We start from the raw sequence: 19,204 nt of genomic DNA, 5'->3' as shown, positions 1-19,204 counted from the left end.
CACAGAGAATCCATATATTTGTCTTTTCGACACCAATGGATAATGGACCCCAGATCTGCTGGGTGTATGCTGTGGTTTATTGCTGTCTGTAGATTTTTATTATTTTTCCCCCAGAATTCTTGGGTAATATGGGTAATGCTGTGACCTAATTCTGATGGGGAACCACCCACAGGAAATCCCCCAGAATGCTGCTGAGGTAATCAGGGTCTTGCAGACCTACAGTAGTTCTGATTTGTGGGTCATCGGAGTTGTGTGATATGACAGTGTAGTATGATCCCTCTTAGTTTCATTGACCCAGAACAACACCTCTCGGAAACGTCTCTTTGTACCGTGTGTCAGAAACAACAAAGTTTCCTTTGAGTTTGGGTTACCTTGGGAACCGATCTTTCCACAACTACCTCTCCACCCCACACACAGGAAAACACACTCAACCAAAAAAGTGCTCATCAAAAGACAGGGAAGCTGTCACAGGAAACGGCATGTTTAATGCAGTGAACACATTTACATGAGAAACTGTTCCAGTGCAGGAACACGATTGATCGTGGTTCAACCAAAACACAAGGTAGCTACGTTATTGCTAATCACACAGAATTTACCGCATTATTTTGTTCTGTAAGCAGGGAAAATACCTTTTGAAGATCAAGAAAACTTTGCCAAAGGATGTAAAAGCAGATGTTGAGCTAAATTTTGGCCACATTTGAATCTGAACTCTGTGCGTTACTTGTAGCTTACAGAAGGTCGTGGGTTCGAGTCTCGGTAGTGGCAGGATATGTAGGTGGGGGGAATTAATGAACAGAGCTCTCTTCCACTCTTATTGCCCACAACTGAGGTGCCCTTGAGCAAGGCACCTAACCCCCAATCGCTCCCCGGGCGCAGCAGCAAAAAAATAAAAATAGCTGCCCACTGCTCCTGGCGTGTGTTCAATACTCACTTCTGTGGGTGTGTGTGCACTTGGGCGGGTGAAATGCAGAGCACAAATTGTGAGTATGGGACACCATTGGCTAAACGTCACATCACTTTCTTCATGTGGACACTTTTTGAATCTGTTACCACTCTTGTTTTCAACGTCTTGCTACTGTTTGTTAGCAAATATGTACACAAAATACATAGAAGATAGTTTTTTTGTTGTTGTGAAATTCAACAGTAAAACTGTCAACCCTGTTACCACCAACCCTGTTGCCTTTCTGATCATAATAAATAAATGAATTGTGAAATATATCAATTAATTCTATTAATTAATTAAATTAATTTTAATTAATTAAAACATTAAAATTGATAACAATAAAAAATGAAAGAAAGACAAATAAAAATATTTTTTTTGTACCTTTATTGAGTATAGAAACTGACAGGAGGTGAAGTGGGAGAGAGAGGGGGAAGGGATCATGAGATGGCACAACTGCGCTACATGTTGTAGTACAGGTGAAACTTGAAAAATTTGAATATCGTGCAAAAGTTATAATTTTGATGATTATGGCTTACAGCTTATGAAAACCCCAAATTCAAAATCTCAGAAAATTAGAATATTACATGAAATCAATAAAAAAAAAAAAAAGATTTTAAATACAGAAATGTCGGCCCTCTGAAAAGTATAATCATGCATATGTTTATAGTTATATATACTAAATATATTAGTTTCACCTTTTAATTTGAATTATTGAAATACACGAACTTTTGCGCGATATTCGAATTTTTCGAGTTTCACCTGTACGTGTCAGTTCCGACGACACAAACACATTTTATTAACAATTAAATACATTATATTTATCTTATATAAAATTTAAAATCTTAAAATAAGGACAAGACACCCATTTCATAAAATGTCCTTACCATTACTTCCTGATTAAATATGCTGAAAATAAGTATTTCTGTAAGTATTTCTCTCAGTTGTTCTTCCTATATAGATTTTCAAAAAAGTCTTCATTAAAAAGCTATAAACCATGAACCAAACCAACCAGCTACGAGGTAAATAACAACATTACAAGCTTTGTTTTAAAGCTAAAAAAGTATTTAAAAGTTGGACCCAATAAAGACTGTATACATAATACCTTTAAGAGGGAAATCACAAATAACTACAAAATCATAAGTAATGTCTTTTTTCACCAGGAATTAAAAAAATACATTGAAATAATGTGGACTGATTGCCTCAACAAAAGAATATACCATTGATTAACAACCTTGTAGTTCACCATAGGTTTGTCTTTAAAGGTTTATAAGTAAATCAATTCCTCTATGTAGGAAATAAATGGGATATTTACTTCCGGAACCTGAATGTTGCGCACTATTTCACACAAACAGAGGCAGTCTTTTTAAATTCATGCAGAGTTCTAGAAGGAGCCTATATAGCATTTAGGGAGCTAATGATCTGTATGATGGTTTGGTTTTTCACTGTCCATCCCTATTGTGGATGAGTTCAGAATTCCTCTAGTCCTTTACCTCATTATAAATCAGCCTTTGGATTTTGTGAACGCACATCATTTACATCATTTAGTCTGTGAACTGTACTCATGGGACCCATAAACGTTCCCACAGCCGACTCAAATATTGATTTATTGTTTTGATTTCTTTTCTCTGTGGCTGTGTCAATCCATTTTGTGTCAGAACAAAAATAACTGCACAAACTAAAAAAGAAGTTTTTGTGTCAGTTCAAAGGACACTAGAATGTTTTGTTCAAGCTCACCGCATTCAATAATTAAACGGACAGTTCACACAAAAATCATTATTTACTCACAAATGGAGGAGTAAATAACCTGTCATTCAGCTTCACAACAACATCAAAAAGTGTATTTTAAACATTTAGCAGCTCATATGCGTCCTTGTAATTGCCATTACACTGTTTGACGATGTCTTCCAGCATTTCTCGCTCATAGTATGGAAACTCATTCTGAAGTTTCATCAGGGTCCACGTATGGTCACGATCTACAATAAAAACAACAAACAGACAGTAAATGTACAGTAGTTCAGCTCATATCTTTATAGCACTAAAGCTGAATCACTTCAGCATTTCCATGCACACCATGCTTAAGAACAAGTGTGAGGCGGTCAAAACATTATGAGCAACATGGTCACTTGTTCCTAGAGACTTCAGATCCCGAGTCTCACAGGCACTCATCTCTCGCAGTGCAAGATTGACCTCCCTGCTGGTTCATCTGGTTCATAGAGCAGGACAGACAGGGTGGGAGAACTCGTCTCCACCGCAGTGCTTCTGCCAGCCTGTTCCGCAAACAACGGCATCTTGATCCCACACTAAACCACACACTAATGGACAAAACTAGCACTATGGCAGACAGATGTCCCATACACACAGATCCCAGGAATGCCGGATAGATAGGAAAGCCGTCATTGGACACAAAGACCCCAGATAATGCAACAGAAAATCTATTAAACTGGGAAAACTGTGAAAGGATAGAAGAATGCTCATGGCAATAATTGAAACCGACAGAATAAGTGGCATTCAATGCGGATGCTTACAGTCGAAGGTATACGTTTTAACGCTAGGCTTTTACTTGAACCAAATGACCTTGCTAATGCTTTGCTTTACCAGTTGACATACAAGAACATAATTGAAGGTGAAGTGTGTATTATTATTTTTTTTATCCGAGTTTAATATGAAGAGTCAACTGTAAGTAATCCATTCGTAGGTTATTTATGGGTGGAGTTGTTCGGAAAATTGAAGTCATTCTTTTTGCAGTTAAATTCACGGATGTTAGTTGTGCAGAAATAACACTTCACTTTAAGAACACCGCTAAAATGATTTTCCGTTGTCTTTATTCCAATGCAAATATATATAAACATTCTTAAATCAAGATACATTTACTTGAGAAGCAAAAATCAGATTTAATAACAAACACTCTTTTGGCGTTAAAAAACAAAAAAAGCACTGAAAAGGCGTGGAAACAGTTATTTTGCAGCTGATCTTATTGCATATGCATTTGTAGGAGACGGAAAATTTATGGGGGAGGGGGGGGGGGGTATTTACTGTATGAATCACGCAACAGGATTTACTAAGATTTGCGCTAGTCAATTTACTGGTACTTGTGCCATTATTTAACGCCTGAAAAGCACGTCTTCAGACCAGATGCTAATTTGCGCTGCTCTTGGTAGATTGCGTTGGTCATTATGGAAATGATTTGGCTGCTTCGTTCTTTAATATGCGCATTGTCAATAAATCACCCGCAGAACTTTAACTCCCATCTGCGCTTTTTAAATCTGGCTTAATCTTGTATGTCTTAGGTAATTTATGATCTCATGTAAATGTATTGTGATTTAAGAATGTTTAGATAGGAAAATAAGACAAATACTGAGAAATAAAATATATTTTTGCACTAAATATACAGTTTGAATTGGATACAAAGGTGTAGTTAAACAGAGAACGCTTCTAGTAATTCAACATTCAGCCTGAGAACTGAACTCGTGGAAGCATCATGAGCCAGGGCAGGTCCTATCTCTACCGTGAGTAAGCCGAACCGCAGCCAGACGAGAGGTCATTCTGAGACTTGGTTCGGAGACAAACACGTCTAATGTTTCTGGTAATCAGAGACAGAGGTGTGAGTTTGAGAATTGGAAGACCTGGCTGACCCCAAACCTCAGCTGAGGATACAACCTTTGGTCCTTGCAGTGATTCAGACGTAAGTGATGCTGAACACACAAACATAATGTGTCATTAGGCATCTGAGAAGATTTACAGACTGTTTCAGCGCGAATGGCACATTAGTCCTACGCCATCACACAGCAGTCCACAGGCTCTGCGCGCAGATGGGAAAGCTGGCCGTTACAGTCACACCTCTTGGCAAAAAAAAGGAGAAGAACTCCACATATGGAGCTAGATTCAGGCTCAATCGGACCATATGTCATTTCCAAATCCCACTTAGGAGGCTAATACAATGTGTGTGAATCATACAAGTTCCATGCCTGTTAGTCAGAATAGAATAAACAATAGGGTTACACTTTATTTTAAGGTGTCATTGTTACAGTGTAATTATATATTTGAGTACTGAGTGATATTAAGCAACTACATGCACTTACTATAGGGTTAGGGTAGGATTGGGATTTGGTTGAGGGGATAATTTACTGTTATTACTATGTCAAGTACATGTAACATATGTAACAAGGACACTGTAAAATAAAGTGTTACCAACAATAGTTTTAAAATGATCAATCCATCAAAGGAGAAATGTAAACTATGCCATTATTAACTCAATATTACGTTGTAACAAACCTGTATGCAGTTCTTTTTTTTTTTTTTTTAATGGAACAAATAGAAATTCTGTTGCAGTCTGTCTATGGAGGGGTCAGAAATCTCTCGGATTTCATCTAAAAGATCTTCATTTGTGTTCCGAAGATGAATGAAGGTCTTACGGCGAGGTTTTGGAACGACGTGAGGGTGTGTAATTAATGACAGAATTTTCATTTTTGGGCAAACTAACCCTTTTAAACACTCTCTTATTCATTCCAACATAAAAGTTCGGCACAAAAATTGAACCCATGAACCCCACCCCCGACCAGAAAAACAGATTCATTCTCTGACAGTAAATTGCACTTTTATAAAAGCAGAATAATTTGGCTGTCAAAAGCACAGATTCTATTGGCTGGCCAGTTTTCTTCGCAGTGCAATGGAAAAGAAATGATGCCCTTGTCCATTAAAAAATCATTTTAAAAAATCGCATCGCTAACGTTTATGTCGGTCTGAACAGACGCATTAATAGCCGTTCATTTGAATTAAAAAGTTTATCACACAGAATTTTCGCACTGAATATTCCTCTCGGTTTCAGCAGGTCTTAAGGGTACTGACTCAGTGACCAGGTGTTTTATAGCTAACTAAAAGGAAAACTAAAACCATTAAAATAACATTTTCATTATTTGAACTAAAATAAACTTTAACTGTGATAAAAAAAATATATATAAAAAAAACGAATTGCCAAGGCACCATTTCTCATTTTAACATAGCTTAACAATGTACTAAAGTAACTTAAACTAAAACTGAGATTAAAATGAATAAGAACTAGATATAAAAAAATGGGTTTACAACGACATGAGGGTGATTTTCATTTTTGGATGAACTACAGTATTTCTTTAACCCACACTAGAGCAGTGCAAGTCTGAAGACAGCATGGCAAATTTCCAAGTAATGACAATGCTGCCAGACTGGATCTCGAAGAGCTAACCAAGGTTTTTGCTCCAGTCGCTGGCATTAATCAGTTGTTGTCAGACAGGCATTAAAATGATTCAAGCTTCTCCAAGGCTGGATGAGTTTACTTTACAGTAGGCCTCAATTTGGCCTAAAAAAACACATCCAGCTCACTAATAATCAATTCGCAAGTCACTGGCACATACTGTAATTGACACTAACCTCTCATAACGCAGGCAGATTGCATATACATGGACATCTAAGAGCATCACGTGTCAGGAGTACCGGGAGATTTTTTATTTATACAATACGCTATGCTGTCCGGCACCAGGGGTGAGAGATCTGTTTAATCTCACACACACGTGGAGGCTTTGAGACTCGAGAGTTCGACGCAATGGAGGCATTTACAGAAGTGCTGTGAAATGAAACAGACCTAAACACACACAGTGCCATGGCGGATGCATATAAATCTTGTTTAAGACTCACCATCCTCCTCTGCACTGTCTGTGTGGACCCGTGATGGGTTGGGTACTGGGGAGAAGGCTGTATCCTGTGGTTCATCAGCATCATCCAGCCAGACATTTCTGTTTTCAGGGGTTTGGGTCACGGGTTCAGACACCCTATCTGAGCGACTCACGGCCAGACGGTCTAGGAAGGCCAAGTTCACCCTGAAGAGAGCAAAACATCATCAGACTTGTTCCGAGCAATGAAATACTCTTACTTCATTTCATGATCTATTCAAAAGCCAAAGAAAACAGATATGTTTTTAAAGAAGACTTAAAAAATGGCTAGCGACGAAGATGCCCTCACATGGAAAGGAAGACTATTCCATAATTTCAGACCCTTCACCGAAAAGGCACGGTCACCCTTAGATTTATAACGGCAACGAGGATCCGTCAATAGCAGTTGTTCAGAAGACCTGAGTGCTCTAGTTGGAGAGTAAGGGTGTAAAAGGTCACTAATATATTTGGGTGCGAGACCAAATAGTGCCTTGTAAGCAAAAGAAAAAAATAAATAAATCCAGGAATTTAGGAAATTAAGGAAATAAAAGCCACTTAAGTGTACTTAAAGAGAGAAAACTTTTAATGACAATGTTTCTTAAAACTAAGTTTTACTTTAAAGTACATTTTACAGCATGTTTTAATAATATTTTGTTGTGCTTTACAGTATGCATATTTTATAAGTGTTGACATACTAAAGCAGATGTAAAGTGCTTAATTATACTTTTAACTGTAGCGTGTTATTCAATATAATACATTTAAAGTTAATATACTTTAAAGGGGTGGTTGATTATGATTTGACTTTTCTAACTTTAGTTAGTGTGTAATGTTGCTGTTTGAGCATAAACAACATCTGCAAAGTTACAACGCTCAAAGTTCAAAGCAAAGGAAGATATTTGCTTTTAAAGAAATTGCTTTTTAAGGACTACAACAAACGGCTGGTAGGGACTACACAACATTCCTCCCGGGTTAGTGACATCACTAACCCTAAAATTTACATAAACCCTGCCCCCGGAACACGATTTATAGATTATCAAGACCGAATATGCTAATCAATGACCACACATAAGCTACATAAATTCATAAACTAACCATTCAGAAATGTCCTGTTGCTTCTACATATTGTCACTTCTTCTTGAGTCTCTCCATCTTTGTCTGACTCCGGTTTGAACATAAAAGGCTAAAAGTTTTAGAAATGTTCAGTGCATGTCTGTGTGAGTGCAAGCTCTTGAAGCTCCGCCCCCTGTGCCGGGAGCAGCAGCTCATTTGCATTTAAAGGAACAGACACAAAACGGTGTGTTTTTGCTCACCCTCAAAAAGTGACAATTTTAACATGCTATATAAAATGTATGTGGGGTATTTTGAGCTAAAACTTCACATACACACTCTGGGGACATCAGAGACTTATTTTACATCTTGTGAAAAGGGCATTATACCACCCCTTTAAATGTACATCATTACAAATATGCGAAATATTAGAAATATATTTAAATAGGCTACAAGTTTCAACAGAAGTATAATTTAGTTTACCATGAATGTTTGTCAGTATTCAGCATACTTTAACCATATTTCAAAGACAATAGAAGTAATTATGAAATGACATGTACTTAAGTCCTACTTCAGTGGATAAAAAGGACACTCTGTAGTTCATCTAACTGTATTTAATTTTAATTTAAACTACAATACATTGTGTTTTAATTCCAATTAACATGAAATTAAAAGTGCAATAGGTGATTCTTTGAAAGTCTCCTCATATGCTGATAGCAATCACTATGTTAAGCGGTCTAAATGTATTTTGAAGGCGTAGGACCATAAAATGTTTGTTCAATCATTGCATTTGGTCCAAATGAAATGATCCCAATATACAGTAGTGTCGGCCCAGATCTGGGCCACATCTGGTTCATGTGGATTCAATGCGTACCAGATGTGGGCTGGATCTGGGATGACACTATGTTGCTGTCTGGGTTGCTGCTATGTCCTGAAATCGCATATGAATAAACCTGAAATACACTGCATTCTTTCCTTTATGTCTACTTCTGTACTCGAGTCATTTCACAATCGCATACTTATGTATGCAAGTAAACACTCCGGTTTTTCCCTTCACTGTACTGTAAAGTTTTCTCACTGGTGAATGACACATGATGTAGTCAAATAACACTTCTCTGGTCGCTTCTGGTCTGCGCGCGTTCATGTGTTTTGGAGGAGGCATGGCTTTTGGACTGTGATTTGCAGGGAGGGTGGGATTGTGTGCTTTCAATGCTAGCAGGCTAAAGTTAGCATTTCCTAGATCACCTACTGCACCTCTAAGTGCTTGCAAACTTACATTCAGTTCGCACTTCAGTATATTCTCTCAAAGTATATTTTCCCCCAATGGAGTATTCAAGTTGTGCTTCATACTTTAGACAGGTTTCAAAATGTGTTTTGAAACCCGTATGTATTCTCCAATGAAACACAAAAGTAGCTACTTCTATTATGTTGGAGAACCTTATCCTCAGGTTTTACACATACTTGCAGAGTTAATCCAGTCATTGTTGAGTCATTAAAGCAACTAAAATACAAAAACATTCATATTTTCGAATCGCATCGTTGACAATATATTTTGAAATGAAAAAATTGGCATCAAATTAGAAAAATGGATAATATAAGCATTTTCACTAGTGGTCTCAGGCTCCTTTATTAATTCTGACAGTCATGTTTTTTTTAGTGGTTTGTCATGATTAAGCATCCATACCGCCGATGGTCAGCTTCAGTCCGTCTCTTCCTTTCCTCCTCCTGTTGTTTTTGTTTTTCCTCCAACATTTCTGTCTGGAAATAGTAAGGTAAAGAAAATTTCATCTCCAAAAGAAATGTCTCCTCAGAAATGTCTCCTTATGTAAATGTCTGTGACTGTAATAATTTAATTGCGCCACAATTTCCATAAATAAACAACAATATCAACATGATAGGTCAGACTGACCTTTTGTGCTTGATGCATATCAGTGAGTTAAATCTGTGTTTGACCGGCATTCAAAGCCACAGAAATACCACTATACAGCCAGCTGGAAAACACCTACACTACTTCATCCATGACTACCTCCTATGTCCTAGAACATGGTAATCAATAGCATATGCTAGGCAGAGTTAGTTCTTATTCTTGGCAAAGCCCAGACATTTAGCTGTGGTGTTCCTCTGAACCAAAAGTGGAGGTGATGTTCGTACTGTATGTTCAGGCCATCTGTTTTACTTCCTTTGTTCTGTACCTTTCTCCTCTGCTCCTCTTTCATCATAAGCAGGCCTGCGTTCTCCTCCTCTCTTCTGGAATCCCTGTACTCATGACTTTTAACCTGTGAAGAAAGAGTGGCCATGCAATGAAAACTAGGAATGTGCAAAAATGCATATTTTTTAAACTGACTATATGCTGAGTTTCCTGAACGCCCTGAATAATTACGCTGGTTTCAGATTGAACTTATTACTAGTTAGATGCTGTTCACAAAGGATGCATTTTTGTGTTCAAAAACATAAGGGAACCCTTTTTACCTTGACACCCTATCTTAAAAATGCAATGCTCATGGCAGAAGATGCTCAAAAACCTTGATGCAATGGCTAAATATGTCCATCTGCATTTATGTGGACCACTCAGTCCGATCAGTGGCCGTATTATACATATTGCACACAAAAATTGCAAGCACTGACAAAAACCAACAGTTCCGGGCAATGAATTTGACAGAATTTGCAAGGTTAAAGACATCCGAGTTTAATTTGAGGCAGGCAAGTAAACTAGTTATCAACATGCATAACTGTGTTTTATGAATTATTAAGTTCTAAAGTTCTGTGAGATAATGAGAATTTAACTACTTATATCGGGGATGTGATTTTTCCATATTTATACGGATTTCTGCGTTTTCAAATACATTTAAAATACATGTATTTCATGCAACGATACTTTAGCTGCCAACAGCACTGAACGGGATTACAGTGCCATCCAGCAGCAGCTGTGTGTAGAACATCCTTAGCATCTCAAACTTAACACTCGGTAAACACCAAATGCGAGTGAAATCAATGTTGGCGAGTATAGAATATGAAACTGATACTCACCAGCTGGCCGATAACTGGCCGCTGTGTGTTTCAGAGTGAAGCACGGCACTGTGTTTATTTACACGCGAGCAGCTCATGATCTGTTTTTTTCAGTGTCTTGGAACAGCTCGGTTTGTAGCTAATGCTGCTCTACATGAACTCTGTCTCTACAAACTCTGTGAGTTTGAGTTGCCAAACATTAAACACATTCTCAAATGGGGGTTTTGTATGTGCTTCATTGAATTTAGAGTCGTTTTAACCAAGATACCTTCAAAGGAGCAAGCAAAGAGCATAACCAATGTCCATCGCATATGCAGATTGATATCTAAAAGTTTTTTGTTTTTGTTTTTCTCACTAACTAGATATTTACTGTAAATCAAATAAAACGCCAACAATAAAAATAACTAGCTAGGTTAGCCGAGTAAAAAAAGTCCACAGATATCGCCGTCGTTAATACTTTCTCTGACAAGCGAATGCAATGAGACCTGTTTTGCTGTTTGTTCATGTGACTATTTTGTAATCAGAATGATTTATAAATCTGTTGTTAACAAAAAAGAAGCTTCAAGGTCTTCCTGCAGTTCCTGCATATGTATGCGTATGTGCTGTACATGTGTATGTACTGTATATACATTTTCTGTTCATGAGAACTGTATCATTTAATTTTCCCACAGTGGCCTGTGATTGTGGTATAATGTATTTCAGATATCTTGGCCCTAAGTAAAAACAAAACAACTGTGGTTGGTCGTTGTGCATGTCAGTCAGATGGTCTCTTCCTATCAAAGTTAGGCGGTTCTTAGCCAGAATAAGCTGCAACGAGGACCAGGCTATTCTACAAGTCAATCATTGTGACCCATCCCCGGACAAAAACATACAGGACCCCAGCCATTGTCCATACAATACTACCCCCGAGGGTGAGCCCATCACATATTTCAGCACAAAACTTGGCTCTGAAAGGGTGTTAGCTGTGATGTTACTCTAAGTTTCTCATGGCCCTGTTCAGAAAGATGCTGTAAGGAGGGGCAAGCAGAGAGCCTGGAAGTTGAAGAGATCCTTTGTGTGTTTGGTCAGACGGCCTGGGGACAGCAGGCAGGGGCTGCTCTGTTTGGAATGGCCAGAGAGTAAGGGGAATAGGTGGGACGACCTGGGCCTGGCATCCTGGGAAGCCAATACAAAGGATCTTTTGCACAAACAGAGGATATGGTGGAGATTAATCTGTCTTGTGGAAGCATCACTGAAAGCATAACAATTCTCGGTGGCCACAAAACCACATCAAGAACCCGTCTTTCCACAAACACTTTGATCGGCGGGCCTACGACATTTAGGTTGGAGCGTTTCATTACTTGGCCTGGAGTTCATCCAGCCACTTAAGTCAATACAGCAAGAGAAAGCACAATCGAACGGCCTCCTCTCCCGGTATGCCGAGAGAGCCAGAGCTCTGCACAGAACGCTGTTTGCATGTGTTGTGTACCAAGACCCCGCAGTCCTAATGCACGATCTGTCCATTAGAGGAATTTTCCCCATTAGTCATCCAGAGGGAAGTCCTCGAAAATCTCAAACAGGGAACAATTTCAGACGGGTTTTGAAAGCCGCACAACAAAACATTCTTTGCTCGACACGAGACGATGTCGTTTTTTAACAGTGCTGTCAGATGCCAGTTTTAGTGGTTTCTACAACATAAGAGGCAGCCCTCAAACCTCTTATGGTCAGCCCAGCCCCACCAGTCACGGTCAGCAATTAACCAGGGATCGGGGCAAATTGCCACTGAATGTGACAAAAATACTCCAGCAGCAAACTCCTCAATTTGATCTGTTGCCTAACTCTTGATATATGTCATTACATCAATTTCTAGGCCTCTGTACTTATCTTTGTAGACAGTGTAGTCACTGTTGTCTCTATAGCACAATCACTCTCTCAGAGGTTAGTGCTGTGAATTTGCAGTACTTCACATGCTTTGTGTTAGATAAGATCTAGACAGGTGGAGCTGCGGATAAAGTGGAATAGTTTGTTTAAAAAAAAAAAACTAACAGCAAAGTATGATCTATATCTCAGTGTTTGGTTAACACAAGAGTATATTGATACAAACCTATTCTGCTTAAAATTCAAGTGAAGTCAATGTGGTTAGCAGTAATTAACACCTCTAATGCATCCTGTCAGATTATTTTTGTCCGCTGAGACTCTGGCTCCTTTCCAGGTACTTTCACTCAAACAATACAGGTTATTCCACACCAGTCTCTCTTTTTGTTTAATTCTCACAGACCCATCTCTGCCTTTTGTGAGGCGTGCTCGCTGTGAACTCTGGGAAGTCCCCTGAACTCTGCTTGCCTCACCATTCAGAAGCAGCACTTGCACCATTGCGATGACTGAAAGCTGCATATTTAACTGAGAAAGCTTTATAATGGACTCAGACAGCCTTCTCTGGTATGTGGCTAATAAGGAGATGTTTTTTTTGGGGGGGGGGGGGGTTCAGCAGGCTGACTCTTTGCTATAGTCCAATGTGCCATGTCAATGAAAGCTCTTGGGTGAGGACTGTTTACATTGAAAGCATGCATCAAAGATAGATCAATTAGTGTGAATTATTCCAGTGCCTCAGGCTCTAACCTCAGTGCCACAGTTATGCACAAGAGGCTTGAACTCGGGCCTATGGAGCATACAGTGCATTTTTGGCCTCTGTCTTACCCAGGATGATGCTGGTATGGAATTGCTCAATGCCATAGAAACGTTACTGCTGGACCGCTCAATTCTTTGAAGAAACTCATTGGTTTTCCTGCAGGAGGAAAATACATAATTGTGATTACAGGGATAGTTCATCCAAAAAATGAAAATGCTGTCGTCATTTACTCATCCTCGTGTTGTTCCAAACCCATATAACTTTCTCTCTTCCAAAAAGAAAAAAAAAATTGCACACAGTTCTGAACTGTATATACATTCGAGGAAAAGACTGAAATCTAAGTTGTTATTTACCGACTGTCTGGGACTCCTGGATGCTCTCAAATCTCATTCACATTTGCATATATACTAGGGCTGGAAATTAATGTTTGTAAAAAAAATATTAATTTAGCCACCATCGTACCAAACAAAATCTCAGTTTTGCTATTCAGTTTCAGCAAATTATGCTGCATCCAGATTCTGATTTCTTCTAGACACTCATTTAAAACAGCTAACATGCTGCCGACATCAGGGCTAGTGGTGATGTAAATTTGAGTATCATCTGCATAGCAATGATACCCAAGGCCATACTTCCAAATAATCTGCCCAAGTGGAAGCATATATGCTGAAATAGAGTCGGGCCCATCACTGAACCCTGAGGAACTTTTTTTTATGATTTCCCAGACTAGCACACTGGGCACGATTAGTTAAGTAAGATCAAAACCAATCGAATACCATCCCGGAGAGACACAGCCATGTTTGCAGACCATGGCATATTGTGTCAAAGCCAGCATTGAGGTCTAACAAGACCAAGATACGTTTTGTAACCAATCACAATGTGCCAAATTTGAATATGCACATGTTAAAATTGCATGGATGAGATCTAAAAGATAAGCCAAAAATGAATTTGAAAATGAAATTTTAAATTTGGGGTTGGTTTTCAAACAAAAATATTGTATAATTTTAGAAAACTTGGAATATATGGAATTCATATGGACCACTGCAGTAATTATGCATTATTGTGATTTTTTTGTGGCCAGTTTGGCCTTAATAGCTAATAGTATTGCAACCAGACTAGCAAAAAAAATGCTTTAATTGAAGAGTTATATGGGTTTGTCATATGGGTTTACAACAACATAAGAGTTAATGATGCAAAAGTTTCACTGCCAACAGTGACACATGTCACCGTTTGACTAACTTGAATGATTCCTTGCATTGTTTTCAATAATCTCTTGACAAGATTTACATAAAAGGTAAACTTCCATTCAGGTGTATTGTTTTTGGATAATGGCCAATAAAGCAGCTTAACATCCTTCTTCCTTGTTTTGAACAAATCACACTTTAAATCTGGCACGTAGGGAAAATGTAAACGTACATTTGCTTATCGTGCTGATACCGCTCCTGTCTCTGTTCCTCTTCTTGCTTTGTCCTCATCTCTAGTTTAATGGCCTGCAATGCAATGCATTAAAGATGTTTTGATGTAAAGTACTTACAGTATCCATCCTCAGCTTAATATGATAACTGAACTACAAGTAAGCCATTTGTAGGTTGACTTCACAAAAAAAAGTGTAAACATTGTGGCTCTCTTTGACATATCAAAACATTACTATTAACACCATTAACACTACTAAAACATTACTATATATATGTGTGTGTGTGTACATGCAAAGCATCATGCAAACATTTTTAATACCAGGGACAGTATTTTTTTTATTTATTCTACAGCCATTTAAACACCATGTCTTTTTTGCAGTGTAACTTAGTAATTTAGCATTCATACCCCATTATCATTTGGACAATTGCCATCAATAATTTGCACTTGCGCTTGCACTACAATCTGATTTAAATAATACAGTGTGATCCGTCTGTACGGAGCCTTAAAGGGACATACTGTAGCAACAGAAAAAAAATATGAGATGGAAGAATTATATGAGAATGCTTTTTGCGAGAGAATGCAGTGTTTCTCGGGGGAACGCAATACATTTGCAAGAGAATGCTAAAGCATTGACAATTTGTGAAAATTATGAAAATGCTTTAATTCTGCATTTTTCTAATTTAATGCAATATTTTTCATCACGAAGTCCAAAATCTGATCTTCTGACAAGTTCTTGAAATATTGGATTAAATTGTTTGACTACTGACTTTAAGTGCACACAATTAGATTTTAATATATATTTTTTTATTACATATTATGTTTCAACATTAGCAGAATGTTCATTTTCCATATTCCTAAAACTTCAGGTTTGAATATGTTTTTGAACCACATATTTTCAAAGCGTTTTCTTTCTTTTGTCATTCCCCTCTGTAGATTGCACTTCCTGTTAGATGCTTAATGCATTTCATTGGCCCTGCATTTGTACTCTCCACAACGACAATAAAGTTAAATCTAATCTAATTAAAAAAAAAAAATTCTCTAGCTGTTTTTCATTTCCAGCATTCCAGTTTTCCAAGCTTATCTACAATCCCGAGATCCCTAAAGTAAACCATTATTACACTACAAGAACAGCCAAGCAGTGACCGGCGCATGTTTTAGCAAATGAACTCTGATGTCTGTGGCTGCTGGAATAATTAGACTCGTCAATCACGCAAAACTCATGCAGCAGCGGCACTGAAGGCTGAAGTCTAATATCTCATTTAATTGCAGAGAATATGATAACTTGTATGTTGCCTGCAGTGACATCTGGAGTTATAAAGTCTGAATTACAAAGGCATCATAAAAAATAAAAAGCACTGAATCCAAACATAAGCCAGATGACCAGATGAATTTTTGCAAGATGCATAAGAGTAACATAATGCCCTACAGAAATGCTGTAAAAAGTCAGATGTAAACAATTTCTTGGGCTGTACCTTCTCTCGCTGTATGGCCTTCATCTTCTCATTCTCCTCCTCCTCTGCCTGTCTATTTTTTCTATCCATTTCCTCTTTTCTGAGCTGTAGAAACACGTAAATGTACTGTAAATACGCAAAACACCACAAGTATTAAGGAAATGAATCAGACATTTTAAACAGGTACTCCGAAACCTTTTTTGTCAGCTTTGACTGGCGTGCTTCCACCTGCTGTCTCTGTCTGACTTCTGCCAATGATACTGCGCCACCTGTGAGATAATTTATTCGCAGCTTTAGAAGTTCTTTTCCTTTGCTCTTTTGTGTTTTAGATCAGGACATCTGCATATTTCATCTTCACATTACCCAGTCTCTCTGGAGGCAGCTGAATAGCACCAGGGCGATTCTCTTCCTTCCATCTCCTCAGATCCTCCTCTTCTTTCTGTGCCACTGCAGAGAGAGAAATAGAAATGCTTTTCATTTCTAAACACAAATGGGATGGCGCAAAAGTTTGCATGATGCATGGTAATAAAAGACTATGTTCTACACACACTTTTTTAAAGACTTTTTTTGTTAACAAACTAAAAGCTGGAATACACTACTACATGGATTTTGCCCATATGTTTGCCCCGATTTTCAGTCTAAAGTCAGAGCCAGTCTGCAGATTTTGTGAATTTGGACTCGGAGTTGGCCAATTTTGTATGCTCTCTTAGCAAAGAGGCTCATGTTTCTGCATGGAGTTCAGCTCCAACCCAAATAAAACACACCTGAACCAGCTAATCAAGATCTTCAGGATCACAGGTAGGTGTGGTGAAGCAGGTTGGAAATGTGCTGCGTTCACGCCATGCCGTAATTACCATAATTTTCAATGTTCTACTCATGACGTCATAATAAGTAAAGCCACCTTGCCGCCATATTGGTATTCCCACACATCCTATTGATTTAATAAGAAACCATCTGATTTTAATAAGAAAACATTACCTAACAAGTCAGTGTTTTATTTATGAAGTTTCCCTGTACATTCTCACATTGCAAATGTCCTAAACATGTAAACGGTTATTTGTTTAAAACTGGGAATTTTTGCATTTCTATATCAACACTATCAACGCCTAAATTAATCTGCAGCGGAGCTCTCAGAAAATTCCCAGTCTAAAAGTTGTAACAAGTAGGACAATCTCGTAATTACGGTAATTGCTACATGGCGTGAACGCACCTATAAAGTGTATTAAAATCTGTTCAGATTTTAATAGTTGTGTAGTGTATTCCAAGCTTAAGATAATATTTAACTACATTAACATCAACAACAACGAAATAAATGTGTCTTCCCTTTCAGTCACAAACAAACATGCTGAAATTGCACCTGATGGTAACAATTAGAGAGACATCTGGATCACATGAAGATGAAAAATACAACAACAGTCGTGTCATGACTTACTCCTCTGCAGTTTGCTCCGTCTTGATTCATTTGGTGGTATCTTGGTGTATCCCTCAGCACTGTGTGGGCAATGGCATGCATAGGTTGATTTTAGTTTCTGACTGTCTCCAACTGTGTTGTGAACTTATCAGCTTGTCTCATGTGCCAGCAATGTCTCAAAACCAAGGTGGGGCACAAGTCATCTTTTCTTACGTAAGGTCAGAATTTTTCACAAACAACTCCGGGGAACTCCCCCTCTATCCCCATCATGTTTGATCGTGACACAATACTCCCACCCCAGATATTACAGCAGTCAAAATACAATTAAAAACACATTTGTATCACATTTGTATCATAGCTCCCTGACATCACAAATGACCCCGAATGTGCTGCATGATGATCTCTTTCAGCAATGTCAACTTTTTGGGTTTTTGGGAAACCAGTTTTCTTAACCGTAACTATGATATTTTGGCAGGAATATGGTTACTATGGTGAATTTTTGTAAGGAGGATTCTCATTATTTGTGTCCTTGTCATTGATTTGTTTATTTAGTTGTAACCAATGTGAAATACTGATCTGTTACCTGAACTTGCTATTTCTATTTGTGTTGTGATCATAATTACCACATGATTCATTGTTTTATATGTCATATGTCATTTTTATGGGTCATTTGTGATGTCAGGGAGCTATGATACAAATGTGATACAAATGTGTTTTTAATTGTATTTTGACTGATGTAATATTTGGGGTGGGAGTATTGTGTCACGATCAAACATGATCAAGGGTTTATTAATATTTAGTAAAGAACCCTATAGTTCTACTTTATACCCCATTGAACCTTTTTTTCTAAGAGTGAGTATCAGATGTCTGAGTTCTGTTTCGTTTCTCCTGATTGTTTGGACGGAAACGAAAGTGAAACTTAAGTAGGCTAGGCTAGTTGTTGTCAAACAAAGAAGCTATGTAAATAAATGTACGATTTAATCCTCAGAATGCCGAAATAAATATCGAAATAACGATACATTTGAATGTTTATAAAACGTTTAAAATGTAAATGTGTTTTAAATGTAAAATGTTTATTTTTATACATGTATACATTTTCTTTTTCCTTTTTTTTTTTTTTTTTTTTAATGTCTCGACTCAAACGTAAACACTCGTGAAAATTTCACTTGACTAATAGCCCTAATTTGCTTTAGCTGTACTCACTGTGTTGGCTGATTCTGAGGCTGAGGGTTTTGCGGACCAGGTGAGGAGTTCTCACATTCATATTCACTCGTTTGCTCGCTGTCCGTCATATTGCTCCTTTGATTTATTGTATTTCCTCTATATCCCCCGCTTCTTGCGTTATTACGATTTAGATGTGTATAGTTATTCATGCTACTAAATTCTGTCGCGTATGTATCTGTGATAAACCGCAGCAGCTGATCACTGGCAATGGCAGAGCTGGTTGTGACAGGGATGGCAAGTCTCTTTCTGTAAGGGATTCCCCGCTATAAATACCATTATCCATTATGCAACATAATACCTGCAACCTTTTTAAACCCATGATAAATAAATATAATGCTTAGGGTTTACATTATGGTTTGAAAGTTTAAGGCACATATAAAACTGTTTTAGAACTGTTTTAAAACCTCTGTTTTAAAATCG

At 37.9% G+C, this 19,204-nt stretch overlaps 1 protein-coding gene across 1 annotated transcript; it reads right to left on the bottom strand.

Moving 5' to 3' along the window:
- Window positions 1–1,329: 1,329 nt before the first annotated feature.
- epsti1 (epithelial stromal interaction 1) lies at window positions 1,330–19,203 on the bottom strand. Its single transcript, XM_079880913.1, has 11 exons — window positions 18,764–19,203; window positions 17,582–17,640; window positions 16,513–16,596; window positions 16,345–16,418; window positions 16,171–16,254; window positions 14,699–14,772; window positions 13,354–13,441; window positions 9,864–9,947; window positions 9,356–9,429; window positions 6,611–6,792; window positions 1,330–2,916 (listed from the first exon to the last, which is right to left on the bottom strand). The coding sequence occupies exons 1-11, from the start codon at window positions 18,931–18,933 to the stop codon at window positions 2,786–2,788; spliced, it is 1,104 nt and encodes a 367-aa protein (XP_079737039.1). The 5' UTR covers window positions 18,934–19,203; the 3' UTR covers window positions 1,330–2,785.
- Window position 19,204: the final 1 nt, after the last annotated feature.

This window comes from Squalius cephalus (genome assembly GCF_949319135.1).
Source record: "Squalius cephalus genome assembly, chromosome: 9".
Taxonomy (NCBI): Eukaryota; Metazoa; Chordata; class Actinopteri; order Cypriniformes; family Leuciscidae; genus Squalius; species Squalius cephalus.
Note: the sequence above shows the minus strand (reverse complement) of the source record. Positions and strands in the feature narration are given on the sequence as shown.